The sequence below is a fragment of the Eimeria tenella genome, genomic scaffold (genome assembly GCF_000499545.2).
Source record: "Eimeria tenella Houghton genomic scaffold, Eth_scaff27, whole genome shotgun sequence".
Classification (NCBI taxonomy): domain Eukaryota; phylum Apicomplexa; class Conoidasida; order Eucoccidiorida; family Eimeriidae; genus Eimeria; species Eimeria tenella.
The window spans coordinates 117,450-131,912 of NW_013542574.1; the positions used below are offsets into that span (position 1 = coordinate 117,450).

At 48.9% G+C, this 14,463-nt stretch overlaps 3 protein-coding genes across 3 annotated transcripts; 1 reads left to right on the forward strand and 2 right to left on the reverse strand.

Moving 5' to 3' along the window:
* Positions 1–1,572: 1,572 nt before the first annotated feature.
* ETH_00011940 (CAMP-dependent protein kinase regulatory subunit, putative) lies at positions 1,573–6,397 on the forward strand (the record flags this gene model as incomplete). Its single annotated transcript, XM_013375342.1, has 7 exons — positions 1,573–1,592; positions 3,235–3,302; positions 3,931–3,992; positions 4,327–4,416; positions 4,600–4,668; positions 4,918–5,286; positions 6,002–6,397. The coding sequence occupies 7 exons, from the start codon at positions 1,573–1,575 to the stop codon at positions 6,395–6,397; spliced, it is 1,074 nt and encodes a 357-aa protein (XP_013230796.1).
* A 2,623-nt stretch (positions 6,398–9,020) lies between these two features.
* Positions 9,021–10,380, reverse strand: ETH_00011945 (SAG family member; the record flags this gene model as incomplete). Its single annotated transcript, XM_013375343.1, has 4 exons — positions 9,021–9,129; positions 9,326–9,786; positions 10,027–10,169; positions 10,299–10,380. 4 exons carry the CDS (start codon positions 10,378–10,380, stop codon positions 9,021–9,023), a joined length of 795 nt encoding a protein of 264 aa, XP_013230797.1.
* A 1,932-nt stretch (positions 10,381–12,312) lies between these two features.
* Positions 12,313–12,609, reverse strand: ETH_00011950 (uncharacterized protein; the record flags this gene model as incomplete). Its single annotated transcript, XM_013375344.1, has 1 exon — positions 12,313–12,609. The coding sequence occupies one exon, from the start codon at positions 12,607–12,609 to the stop codon at positions 12,313–12,315; it is 297 nt and encodes a 98-aa protein (XP_013230798.1).
* Between the last annotated feature and the right edge of the window lie 1,854 nt (positions 12,610–14,463).

Sequence of the window (14,463 nt, forward strand, 5' to 3'; positions counted from 1 at the left end):
GATAGACTCTGAACTGTCAGGAAATATGTCCACTTCGCAGCCTTAATCGTAATGGCCAAGATGGCCGCTGAGTTGAGTGGCAATTGAGTGGCATTTACTTGCCCCTGCCTAGGGTTACGCCGTAGGTCACTGAGCCCTGCCACAGATGCCAGCATTGCTACACACTCAGGAGTTCAGGAACGTAGCTGGGTTCCCAGTGCTCGTTACGATACCTCTGCGCTGCCACTGCAACGGCATGTGGCTGTCTGTAGCCGCTGCTGCATTACAGCCGGCAGACTCACCCCGGCTAGCTGCAGCTAGCTGCCGCTAGCTGCAGCTAGTTGGGGGTGAGGCTGCGTTCCCGTGGTGACACGAAGCACAGGCTCCTGTTGTATATCTGTCCAACTCGAATGTACTGACTCGAATTTTGTTTCACCTCATGAAGTTATGCTTAGCCTCCTGAGAAAAGTAAACAATGTGCGAATTTCATCCATTTGCATGCAAGATGCCGTGCCTCCAGATCCCGGTGCGCAATTTCCCCAGCCCGCTCCCCGGAAGTGCTTCCAGCGGAGTCTATAGACTGATTAAATCAACAAGTTGAGCTAACATGTTAAGTTGTTCCTCTAAGTTTGACTGGGGTGCCTGCAGTTGCATAGCGGTCGTGTCTGTACCACTGGCTTGTGTGCCATTGCAGCAGCTGAACGGAGCAGCGGCTCCTGCTATATGAACGCTCCACAAGCGTCCGACCTTATCCCATTTTTACAATCCAAATCTTAATATTTAGGGGTGGAACTTCATAAATAGAGAAAATAGAACGGATGCTACGAGCAGTTGCACCTCTTCGACTCACTGCCTTGCGACAGCAGTAGCCGCTGCAGCTGCTGCTGCTACTGTCACGGCGGGAGCGGCTGCTGCGGCGGCGCCTCCTACATATGCACTCTGATATCTTGAGATCCCAAAATTCTTTTTCCTAGTAATTGCTACTGCTGCAGCAACTTAGACTTAGCTGCTTCTCGAGCTGCTGCCGCCGTTTCTAGGTGAGGAAGGCAATGGTGGCTGTTGTTGCTGATTGCTGCTGACTGTTGCTGCTGCTCCAGCGACCTCTTCTGCTTCTTCTTGCAATGAATACTATAGCTGGCACGAACATGCTTCTAGGCGACAGCAGCAAGCGCTCCAACAGCAGTTCCGGCGGCCACTGTGCTGGTTGTTAAGCCGTGCACAGCAACAACAGCAGAAGAAACTGCAGCTACAAAAAGTCGTCCACGCACACTGATCTCCAGTCACACTGCACTAGCTGCTTGTGTTCGTGAAGTGGTGTTCTCGAAGTGGCGCCGTAGCATCAGCAGCAGCATCAGGAGCAGCAACCGCATTAGAAACTGCAGCAGAAGACACGGGCGTCAGCAGTAACAGCTTCAGAAAGAACGTGCACTCTGCTGCTTATGCTGCGCTGCTGCTTGAGGCATCAAGTGCAAGGATCTGCAGCAGCAGCTGCTGCCGCAGTAACGGCAATAGCAGAGTCAGCAGAACTGCGCTACCTACGTGTTGCTGCGTTTGCGCAGAACCTGAGGGCTTGGTTACAATCCCATCAACACAATGGGCAACGTCTGCGAGTGGTGAGCTTTTGTTGTTGCTGTTTCTGCTGCTGACATGGCCGCAGGCGCTGCCGCAGTTCGCCCCTTCGCCCTACCGTGGGCCCGCGCTGAGCTTGATGTTGCTTGGTGACCTACGGAAGGTTCACGTGGTTACTTGCTAATTTCGTCCACCATGCATATCTGCTTTTGTGTATTACCGTACGTACCCTAGTTCAGTTGTGTCAACGCACGCTTGCCACTTTGTACACTGATACTTAGTTGTGCCCCTATTTACTGTGGGATATTCCAACAACAGCGAAAGGCCACAGCGATGGCTCAAGGCCGATGACGCGGAGGCAACTGCCCCCACCTCTGTTGTGCAGTGTGAGCGCTTGGGGGGTTGGGGTTCAGGTTTTGGGGTTTAGGGGTTGGAACCTGCCCGCCGCCGCTTCCGTCCAAGAGTTCTGTGTGCATGCTTTGATCACTCATTTTCCGTGCTGCATTCTCTGTAGGTTGTTTCTTTTGCCCGTTATGTTTAAGTGTTTCTTCATCTTATTTCTCTGTGAGAAATTGGGGACGGCAGGTGTAGTTCTGTGCTCACCTTGTGCGTCCGTACTCGCTTAAGCACATTGGTGTGTTTCCCTGCATGCCTCTTTGTTCATAGTTGTTTGGATAAATACATACGCTAGCTCATATTTGTGTTCCTTATGGTGTTTGCTTTTGATGGGAGCATGCTGGTGCATATGTTTGCACAAACGCACATTGCCTGTGTCAGTTGTGGGCACTCTTCATCCATGTGGATGCATTTGTTCATGTTCATGTTCATGTCAGTATGTGCACAAGCATAATTCAGGTCTGCGCACGTCTAGCTGCAGTGCTTTTGTCTCCACAGATGTATGTATCTGCACCCGCACATGTTGCTATGCGTTTGCTTTCGTCTGTGGATACACAGAGCACTCGCGTATGATAGTTTGCTGGCTGTTCTTTGGCGCAGACGGCTGCACTGCGCTCATTTCAGATGTGCATACAGCTGTTGATCCACATTATGATATATTCACCGTCCTAAGGCTTGTTGCTTCTACACGCGTGCATACCGCCTTTGCCGCTTCCTGCTGCTTCTGTTGCCCCTGCGGCAGTAGCACTCATAGTACAAGTGCATAGACCAGTGCTTTGCGCTTTCACACCGTGAGGGCTATTCGATGGCTGCCGCTGGTGCTTAATTTATGCGGCTCTTCCGCAGCTCCACTGCTGCTGCTGCTCGCATCAACGTTGTTCTCAAACCTAATCGTGGCCTTGTGGGTCTTTTAGCGCACTACACTTGTTTGGGTCTTTTTTTATCATTACTTGGTGTCCCGCCGTCCACCGCTACACTTGTGCTTACTTCTGCACATATGTACATATCTGTTCGTGTATGGTCGTTTCAGTTGATCATGTCAGTGTCTTGTTTGAGTATATATTTGTCACAGCACTTGCACGTGCATACGCGTATGCATTATAAGTGCATGTGCTCGTTTATTTTCGCATTTCACCGCGCTTGTGTGCATTTCCGTCAGTGCAGATGAATGCATGTACTTGTATTTGGATTCAGACGTTTTTTTGACTTTATACGTATACTTGTCCATAAATGCATTTACACAGTGTTTACGTGTATTAACGTTTATGTTTGTTCCTCTCGCCTCTTTAGTCGGGGAAGGCCCGGTGGCCGGTCGGCGGCGGAGGGCCAGCCGGAGAAGGCCAAAGCGCTGCAGCAAGGTGCGTTGCTGCAGCTGCAGCTGCTGCTTCTGCTGCTGATGCACGTGCTTCTCGTGCTGCCGCTGCTCGTCCTGAGGCACAGTGACGCACAGACGGTCTCCGGTCTGTGGGCGATTCTACCCCAAGTGGTGCATGCGGCCTATGATTTCCTGTTTTTTCCCGTTTTTTCTGTGGTCTTGTTTTTGTTGGAGTTGGCGGCGGGCGGGAGGGAGATATAGAAAGGACTAACTAGCTGCTGCTGCTGCTCTGCTGCTGCTTTGCGGCTGCTGCTACATGTGTCGCGGTCGCTGCTGCTTTGCGCTTGCTACTAGCTGTGCAGCTATTGCTGCTGATGCAGTTGTTGCTCCTTTTGTCGTTGCAGCCGTTCTGACTGCTGTTGTGCTGCTGTTTCTGACGCTGCTGTTGCCGCACGTGCGGTTTCTCTCTCAGTCGCTGCGATTGCTGTTGTGACAGCTGCTCCTGCTGCTCCTTATTTTGCTGCTGTCACAGCAAGTGTAACTTCTTCTTCAGTTTGAGGGTTCTTAAACACTGCCGGAGCAGGGAGCGGCTACTTGAACTGTCGCAGCCATTGCCAGCAGCCATGCGTTTTCGGCCTTGCTGCAATTACTTGTGTTACTGCTTTTCACAGTGACCGAGGACGATTTGGACAGCAACGAAGGCGACGACGACGTCGTAGACGATCTTCCCGTGGTGAGCAGCAACAGCAGTTGCTGCCAGCGGCCTCTGCTGTAGCAGTAATCAACTAGAACACCTACACGAATTATACCACTACGCATAATATCACTCTCATTTTTACTGGTGGCAGCAGCAGCAGAAGCAACAGCAGAAGCATCAGCACGGGGTATGAGTCATCACGCGTTACTCTAGGAATAGATAGAACAAGTCAACACGTACGTTATAAGAAGCCCAAGCTACCTATGGTGTTCGTAGGGTAGCAATTGTCAGCCTGTAGTTATGGTTTTAGTGGTTGTCCTCGTGTTTCCAAGCAACAGACAAAGTGCAGTTGAGTTCGTTATCGCTGCAGCCGAGTGCAAAGGCGCAAGCAAAAAACAGGCAGTCCGTCAGCGCCGAGGCCTATGGGGAGTGGAACAAGAAGACCAACTTTGTCGCTCCCGTAAGGGTTTAGGGCAAATATCCTAGGGTTTCAGGGCTCAATTTGTCGTTGGGCAGACTTCCGGAATATGGTTCCTTAGAGGCGTCATCGATTTTTGGCTCACTCCTAGTTTTGTTTTCTTGGCTCCTTGTGTGACATTGCTATTCCTGTCGATGCTGGCTGCGGCGCGTGGTCTGTGAACAGGTCCATCCAAAGACCCCAGAGGTGAAAGAGCGAATTCAGGAGATTCTGGACAACTCTTTCTTGTTTAGCGTGAGTTATGCAATCCCGTTTTCCGTTCTGTAGGGATCACGGTTTAGGCTTTTTACATATTGTTACAGAATTGGCGGTCATGGTCAAGTTTGTAGTCATTACGGTCTACGGCATAGGGAAACAGTTTTCAGGTTTTAGTCAAGCTTCAAGTATCTCACTTTTGAATCCTGACATGCGGGGTTTGATGCTTGAAGGCTCTTGTTTAGTGTCCATTGTTTAGGACTCAATGTTTGCTGCTTTTGTACGCAGTCTTTGGATGTGGAGGAGATTGACGTGGTGTTAAATGCGTTTGAGGAGGTGGTTGTCAAGAAGGGTGAGACACTGATTAAGCAGGGCGCTGATGGTGACAAATTATATTTAATAGAGTCTGGGGAGGCGGATGTATTCAAAGAGGTTACAAAAGAGGGAACAAATGAAAAAGAAACCCTTAAAGTGAACACGATGAAGCCAGGAGACACTGTCGGAGAGCTGGCTCTCATGTACAACGCACCGAGAGCAGCAACTGTCGTAGCTGCAACGGACCTCAAGCTCTGGTCCCTTGACAGACAAACGTTCACTCACATTGTCAGGGACGCAGCAGCTAAGAAGAGGGAAATGTATGAGGAGAGCCTGAAGGAGGTAAGCCTTCCTTGCTGTACTCTTGTTTGCGCACACAAATTCTTTACTGTAGATAGTTGTGGCCTAGCCTGTTATTTCTCTATTTAACATTTTGCCCTAACGTCCATCAGCCTATTGGCTGCCATCTATTTCACGAAGGCAAAGCCGTAAAGCCTTAAACGCTGAACTCGCAACCGCCATCCGTCGCACAACTTGTTGTCTAGCAACCCGTGCCGCATTTGCGTCCCACAGCGTCTTCATTTAACATCCGAGAGCCGCATATTTCGGGCTTTCGTGCCGTGTTTGGGTTTGTTTCGTTTGGCTCTGTTTCACTTGTTTGTTCGGATGATTTTGTATTTTTGTTGTTCTGTGTCATCTGGCATAGACTGAAGGGTAATGCCTGCGCTGATATATCGATGTTTATGCGCTTTTGATGTTTATGTCCATAATTGCGTCTCCGTTTCACTTGTCTGCATTCTTTTATGCTCAGCGTCGGCCTTCTGTGTTGGTACTTGTTTGTAATCGTGCGCGTTTACGCCAGATTTTGCATATTGTCGCTCGCTTGCATATTCCACGTACTCCTATTATTTGTAATGTTGCATGTGGAACAGAACTGACTGCTTGTTTCATGTCTACTTTATGTTACGCTTTGTGCTTCCCTTTATCTTTCCGTGACCATCGTTTTTATATTTTCCACTGTGTGCAGTGTTTGCCGTGCTCGTTAAATTTGTGTCAGGTGGAACTGTTGAAGGACGTGGATGCCTACGAGCGCAGCAAGGTCGCGGATGCGCTCAAGTCGCAGTTATATCATGCCGGGGACACAATCATACGCGAGGGTGAGGCCGGCGACACATTTTATTTGCTACTAGATGGCGAGGCTGAAGCGGTGAAAGGGGGGAAGGTAGTGATGAAGTACAGCAGGGGCTCCTACTTTGGCGAGCTCGCACTCCTCAAAAACCAACCTAGAGCAGCAACAGTCACCGCCAAGACGGACTGCAAGGTGGCTTACATGGACAGAAGGAGCTTCAAGAGGCTACTAGGGCCTCTTGAGGGGCTCCTCATGAGAAATATGGACCACTACAGAGCCGTCATGACGCAGCTGGGCCTAGATACCAAATATCTGGACAAGTAAACTGTGCTCTGTGCGAACCCGCTCGCGCCCACGCCACCCCGTCCATACTTCTCAGCGCCCGCTGTACACTAACGCATCGTACTATTTTACAATTTTTTATATTGCCCTTGCAGCGTTATATTTGGTCAACACAAGAGGGCGTAGCCGCGAAGGGCAGGAGCAGCAGCTGCTGCACGCACGCGCAGCAATGCACAGAGGAAGTGAATAACGATTTCCGCAACTCTGGCTGCTGCTGCTCAAGCGACGCTGAGCAGAGCAGACGCTGCAGCACGTGCAGCTACTTCAGCTTCGCTGCTGTAGAGGATGGCTCGGGATTGGCCGGTCGGGGCGAGGACTCGTTTTTCTCTGATTTTGTCTTAACCGCAACGACATCAAATAATTAATGCCTTTAATGGGGAGGGATGTAAGAATTTTGGTGGAGGACCAAGCTACAGATTCAGCAGTACACGCGCCAAGGGGCAGCACTCATATGCAGTGGCTGATGTGCGGCGTGGACTCTGTCTCTTTGTTGTGCGTGCTTGTTTTCTCCGTCAAATCTCTTGCTTTTTTTCCTGATGTGCGTGTTGGCTTGCTGCTTTGCGTACGTGCTTTTCTGCTGTGTTCGTTTACTTGTTCTTGTTTGCTCATTTTGTCTGCTTTTATATATGTTCGTTTCTTTATTTGTTCTTTTGTTTGCATGGTTGGGCATCTGTTACTGGTGTGTGCCTACCGGTTGTTGACATCAAGACGTGAACTCTGTGACTTTTTGCGTATTTTCACCGTCGTCGAATGGAAGCATATTGTTCATGGATATACCAAAGGACGCACGAAGGAGTTAGAGACCCTTTGCCCAGAGATGTAGAGCCAGGGGGAGACAGCACACCATGGAAACCTACAATGCCCAAAGGTCACGAAACACACAACGACGGGGCCTATTCCGTCCAGGGCAGCTGTTCCCACGCGGAAGCTGGAGCACGCTGTTAAGAAGGTGCTGGAGAGGACCCTCTCTTTAGCTGGCTGTTTGGAGAAGGGTCCATCCTACACCAAGTAGATCAATTAGGCCGCGAGCTATTACGGTCTATGACCCAGTGAGTAGAGCGAGGCAAGGCTGGCCCACTGCCCTCGCCCGACCTCTCAATTTTCTGTAACGTTGCATTTCATTAGTGTGAAGTAGTAGCTTAGGGGCGTTATTACGGCCTTCTAGCCGAGAGGGCCATGCAGTTGGTTTCTTCTGCAAAAGAAATTGAATTTTGGCGTAAGCGTGCACTGTTCAGTGCTTTGCTTTTAGATGCGGCAGTCCATGCTATTTGTGAGCACACCACTTCCAGTACAGCTCAGATCAGCGTCACTAGTACTTAATTCATTCATGAGAACGGGCCGTTCGCACCAACGGGTGCCGAAGGGATCTAGAATTGGAGACGCTGCAGTCAGCATCATCCGGTGTTTGCTGGGAATGGAACATGTGACGCATGTTACTGCTAGCCCGCATTGCATGGATTGCATTACAGAATACTAGGAGCAGTCTAGAAGGCGAAGGGCACTTGGGCCGCGGGACTCCTCACCATTCTGTGCGCTGGGTTATATTACTTCCACACTAATCTGAGAATCTCCAAATCGCGAGTTCAGAACCCTACTCTTTGCAGGCTCTACAGCGACTCGCTTACTGATACGGGGATGGATAAGACTGAATGCCTCGCGCGCTACCCAAAAGTAAGTACCACTACCGATCTGGTGTGCTCAACTCTTCACAGTATGACGGAAGGTTGCTTACAGGAGCAAGGGAACTGAAATATGCCGTTCCACCGCGTGCCTCTTGATATAAAAATGTCAGCAAAAGACAATGAAGACAAAGTCCGGGAAGGATAAGAGGAAGCACTGAATCGTCTCTCGGCCTTTCCCACCCTGAAGAGAATAAGCTGTTGAATGCTTTCGACTGTACAAAGTGTAAAGCCCTCCACGCCTTTGTTGCATTACGCAAAACACGAATGACTGGCGCCGAGAATACCTGTCTGCACCGGAAACACGGTCTAGTAAATCTGGTATCCTACTGTTCATAGCAAGCTGAACGCCGCATATAGTAGGGTGTAATAACGCAGTACGACACATCTCAGCAGCTGTTTTGCACTTTTTGCTGAAGAGTATCCCTCTGCCATTATACTTGGTGTCCTTCTGGTGCAAATTTTGCTTGGCCGTGTGCTTTGTCCGTCCAGACCCAAGATCAGCTTCCAGTTCTCCCGTGTGTTGTGTAATAAATGCGGTATGCGTAGGCATCATCTGTGCTAAGAAGGCCTCGCGAAAGATGTAACGTGCTTAGCAAAAGCACTCGCGAAGCCAAGGCTGTCACGTCACCCAGTGGTGAATACTCAACAGTGACATGCTTTAGGAATGCAGTTGTCAACACGAGCACTTATGCTACTTCATGCTAACCATCCCACTCAACGACATCACCTCATTCAACAAAATCAACCCATTCCGATGCGCTAGGTAAAAATAACCAGACAATGCCATCAGGGAAGGCCTGGCGTCCTCCCCAAGACAGATTTCAACAAGCGCATTGAGCTGTTTCGCAAATCAAACTAAAACCCCCGCCACATCAGTTCAGTCTTCACATTGTAAGGCCCTGATCAATGGCTAAGTTTTCAAACTATATCAGCGATATACCAAGCAAAGCAGCTGCCAAGGTAATAAATGTTGGCGAAACCACTGGTGATGAGCTCTGTAGCACTTGACGTATCTTGGCCCACTGGCTCTCCCTGTAAATCAACCGCAAAGAACAACAACAGTGGCAAACATTAGTTGCTGGCAGCCACTGCATGCACCAAAGTACCACTCCTGGTAATCAAGCTAATGTGGCAAATTTGATCTGTGGTAACAACGGTCCCGACAACTCTACATATCAGCAACCGCTACTGCAAGCATTTACAGAATTCCCGCGCATTAGAAACTCACGTGAATGGCGCCTTTCCCTGAGTCAAGGCAACCGGATCAATTATGCACAGAAGAGCTCTGAACTGTGCAGCCAGGCGTCTCGTTTGTGCTGCTGGACTTGAAGCCTGTACCCTGCTTTTGCCTTCCCCGTCTTGCGAGGGATTTCGCATGGTTGTAGGCGGGCCGCTAACACCAGGACCTGTTGGCTCTTCCTCGTTGGATGGCCGCGGTGGGCACTTGATATTTACGCAAGTGGCTGCTGGGTCATCCTGCGTGGTGAAGAGCGCCATGAAGGAAACTGTGCGCCAGTCGTCATAAGGTTTAACTCCTACCTCGTAGGGAGGAGGCAAGGAAGATCCGAACTGCGAATACACATCTTTCCAGTACCGCACGGCCGCCGCACAATCCCGCGTTTCCCCCTCCTGCACCATTGCCGCCAGACTCACTCCGAGAGTTGGCATCGATACATGGGGATCACCTCCCTGCAGAAAGGTAGAGAAGAAGTAGCAGAAGTTGCTGCCGGAAGCTCAAGACTCGGCCACATAGAGGCTACCGGCTGCGCTTACCTCGACATTTCTAAGTCAGCATCTACGCCGTCTGTAAGCGCATTTCGAGGCTATTAAGGTGTTTGCGGCATAGTACTACAACATACAAATTTAATGCATGCATAGCTACTTATATAATGCTGTGAATGCTCATCATACGTCCAAAGACAACCGTACTTTTTCAAGGGCGCTGCAGAGGGCCACGTCGTCATTCGCTTCTTCGTCCCCATAGTTTGGGGTTCTATCCTTAAATGTACTAAATTTGGGGAGGCCCACACTCTCTCGCACTTTATTGAGCTCACTCATGCAGTCAACAACCTCTAGAGAGCCGCAGCACAAACGTAAGGCAAGTCTGGGAATTAAGGCTCATTGTCTTGTGTGGCTTTCTTAGAACTTGTTTCCAGCTGTTGATTAGGCCCTGAAATACTTCATACAGCTCCGAAACCTACCGATAGAATCATCTTCCGAGCTTGAAGACACCTTCGGCAACAACAGGGTGCTGGCGAGAGCCAGGAACCAAAATCCCGCCATGATTAGGTCAAGGTTCAGCAGTAGTAAAGATATAAATGCAAAGAATAATGACAGAGATATATTGAAAGATTTGAAAGGAAGATGAAAAAGAAAGCAACACCGGAACACTCTTCACCGCACCCACTGTGCTGGAAGCGCTTTCAAGGCGTGCGGCCAGGTGGGCGATCTGAGGGACAAGAGAGCAACACTATTACAAATTCAAGCAGGAAACACAACACTGCAGTCATTAATGCCTATCAGTCCCCTTGAAGAGCAAAAATAACCCGTACGCTGCACTGCACAAGGACGAAATTTCGTTCGTACAATCGATCTGTGGGCCAGCTCATCTTCTTCACCGTCCATTTACACCACTGTCCATTTTTTAAAGCAGTTTTACTTAATGTCGTATTTCAAACAAATCTAAGTCGAAGTTTTGGAGTTGGGCGCCGGATTCCAGCCCATAAACTCCACCGTGTCAAGGCGCAAAGTAGGAGCTGGTTAGGTTGGGCATCATGTAGAAAACTGAAGGGAAAGAAGAAGCCAAGACCTTACTGACCAGATTTTACTGTGACAGTGCATTGAAAGCATGTAGCTGAGGAGAAGTATAGAAGCCATCTCCAGTGACCACCAAATCAATATCGATTCCACGTTCGCTGGCTATACTGCGCTGTGCTATATGCGCACGCGGCTTTAAGCATCGCGTTTTCTTGTCACGAGATCCTCAGACATCGTGCCTTAAATCCTTTCACTTCGCCCATTTGAAATGACAAAACTGGGGCGCCCGTGAGCGAACAGCCTGCTGCCAAGAGTCTCGTAAGTCGCGCCCATTTGAAATGACAAAACCGGGGTGCTCATGAGCGAACAGCCTGCTTCCAAGAGTCTCGGGAGTCACTTAAAACGGGGAGTATTAGAGCTTTCACTGGTTAAACTTACTCCAGGCTGTAGCTTCCACTCTTTATGGGCGCCACTATCTGCCAAGAGGAGTGGATAGACTACCTAGCAGTTACATAGCATGCGGCTGCCGCTACGGCCAGGAGAAGCGAACGCAGCTAATGTTTTTCACTGCAGAGCCGCCGAAAACTACATCGGTCTGTTTCTTTCTTTCATTTATATTCAACTGAGTTGCGTCCATGTTCAACTGAGTTGCATGTTCGCCTGATGCGCTGCCATTTTGTCGACATTGAACCGCACTCAACATCCGGCCTGCTAAACAGCTTCCAGGAATGGTACAACTACACTGGCTTGAAGTTCACATGTACCATTTGTAGAGCAGTACTCAACGCGGTAGTCGGGCACACAGCGACCAACTGAAGCTCTTAAAAATTCGTAAATAGCAGATATAGATGAAGTCGAAAGATGTGCAAATATCCCGAATGGTGGAGGAAACACTATTCGCGCTTCCATCTTTTGTGTGCGACGGAGGAAGCAAGAGTCAACTGGCCCAATTCCGTGCACGGCGTTGCCAAAAAAAACAGCACACTTAGAAATTATGTGCATTTAGATGTATATAACACATATTTAAACAGAAAAACAAAACCATAAAGGGGAGAGCATAAGTCTTATGCATCCCTCCGGGTGCGGCGCGTCTTTCCCGTGCCTCCATTGGCAGTGACTGCACTGCAATTTACCATTGTGAAATATGGAATCCAATAAACCAAAATATCATAGTGATACCAAGCTGTATACCGTTGTCTTCTAACCTCCGCAATTATCTCTTGCAATCCCACAAAACATCAAGAGCCCGACGAACTGAACGCATGTGTGCTTTGCAAATGCACTCATGGAAACAAACATGTTTGGTGCCGGCAGCGTCAATTTCCAAAATACTGCCGGGTCCGAAAAAGAAAAAGGAAAACAATCCTGAATCACTCTCTGTAGACCATCGATGCCGAAAACGCCGCCAGCCACAAGTAAATGCCAGTCTAGATATGATCCGTTTTCCGCTGTTTCCCCTCAAGAACTCGTAGGTGTGCTGCAAGCTCCCTCCTCGTTCTCTTCCCTGACAACCGCCTCATGGGAAACAAATGTTTCTTGCAGCTGCTCTTGCTGCTGCTCCTCCTGCTGCTGCTGCTGCTGCTGGTCCGCTTCTGCTGCTGCCGGGCCCTCTTGTACCGTTCGCTGGGCGTAGATTTGCAGAGTGGGGGTTACCTCCGGCTCCAAAGGCAGGATCAACGGTGAAGCAACGGCTTGAGGGTTATAAGTGGCGAAAGCCACCAAGAAAAAGCTCAAAATACACGGGATGTAAGCCATTGTGGATATCGCCTGCAACAAGAATGCAAAACGGGACTCGAGGCGATTAGAAGGTTTGCACAAAAAATAATGGCTAAAACAATCTCCCCAAGCACTCTAAATAAATGTCACAAAATGTTGAAGGCAAAACAAACTGTGATTATGAAGCCTGTGCATGAAACGCAGCGCAGCAACACTAGCCGCTTACATTACATGCTGCAGCATGCAGCCCTAACTAGTGAACGAATGTAGCCCCGATAACTAAATAACAATAAAAAAAAGTAAAGCCGCACATAGCGAGCTCACTTCTAGTGTTTGTAGGCAGGCGGAACAGCTAAACTGTATTGGCCAGCAGCAGGGTTTGACAGTGCGGTACTCTCTGGACTTCCGCCGATCACGAACTCGCTCGGAAATTTCTATTGCGTGTTACTGTCCAATACTTTACGCTACAGCGAAAGTTGTTGGTTTATTTATATTATACGACGTTTCCGCGGAGAAAGCGTGCCAGAGGAGAAAGATATGGCCCAAGGGTTCAAAGGCCATGTGCCACCTGTCAGACTAATTTTTCACTATGGCTTATGAACAGGCAAATCCTGGCATAAATCTGTCAAAATTGGCGTTCGCTTAATAAATAAAGCAGGGGGATTGTTATGACGCTTTAAAAGGTCAAGAAGACATCCTGATCATTCTCATACACCAAACAAGCGCAGCCGACGCTGGGGTGATAAAAACTGCGTTGCGCTGCAAATAAGCTAGCGCTCGCATTGCAGTATTCACCTAATTCGTCGGCATTACACGGTGGTCCAAACTTGCAATTCCACTAGTGGGGGAACCGCTGGAGATGCTGCAGATAAGAAAATCTGAAAATGTTCGGCGCTTTGGAATTTGTTTAAGAGTCTCACTTCGGACACTCTGCTCCAGTTTGGTATTTCATTTTGCTTTTTTACAAGGCACACGCCAAAGGCACACCGTAAGAGCTGTCCGCTCATTTGGATTAGAACGGCTCATGGGGAAAGCCCAGCTCCCTCCATAAATGAGTTGGCTGTAGCTGTTATTCACCGGTAAGAAGTGACAGAATTCATCTTGGAGCTGTCTAGAACTTGGTATTATCTTTACAAGGCTCAGCTGGCTTTCCAGGCATAAATGAAAAGACAGGCCAATGCCTGTCATGCACAGCTGAGAGCCAGTTCTGGAACCATCCATGACCACCCAGATAATAAGAAAACGCTTTCTCTTCAGTCCATCGTACTCCTTTAATAAAAATATTGAGTGCAATCGCACAGGAGAGCCGCTCGGTCAGATTTTCCTCAATTCTGAGTCAAGCCCAACGAACTATATGCCCAAGTGGATGCAGTCACTCGTAGCACAGAAATGACATCGGCAAACCTCCTTTTGAGACCAACAACGGCTTGAGCTCTTACTCAATGCAGGCGTTTGGCTCTGCAGTGAACTGCACAAAAAATGCGGTTTTCGCGTCTCTAATAGCTTTGCCACCTCTGGGTGATAGTTGTCGGCTTATGTTGGCACCAGTATTCAGCCCACAGGATGCACTAGCCTCTGTCCGCTAAATTTCCGAGTTTCTTTTTCCCTCCACAAGCGTTTTCAAGCAGTAATATGATCGATAACATACCGTATTTTCTCCACACATGCCAAGGGAATAGAATGTGATCGACGAATTTTCAGGGTTTCCCGGTGAGAGAAGAAACAAAATCACCACACGCACTGGAATCCATCACTCATCTCTATAAAGTTTGCATCCATTGCTATACTAATAGTTTTAAATGGATTAGTTTCCCCTGTTCGCACCTGCTTGTAATGACTTTAGTTCATACGCTGGAGCAGCGTTCTTTGTGAAGAATCAATTCATCAGTGGGT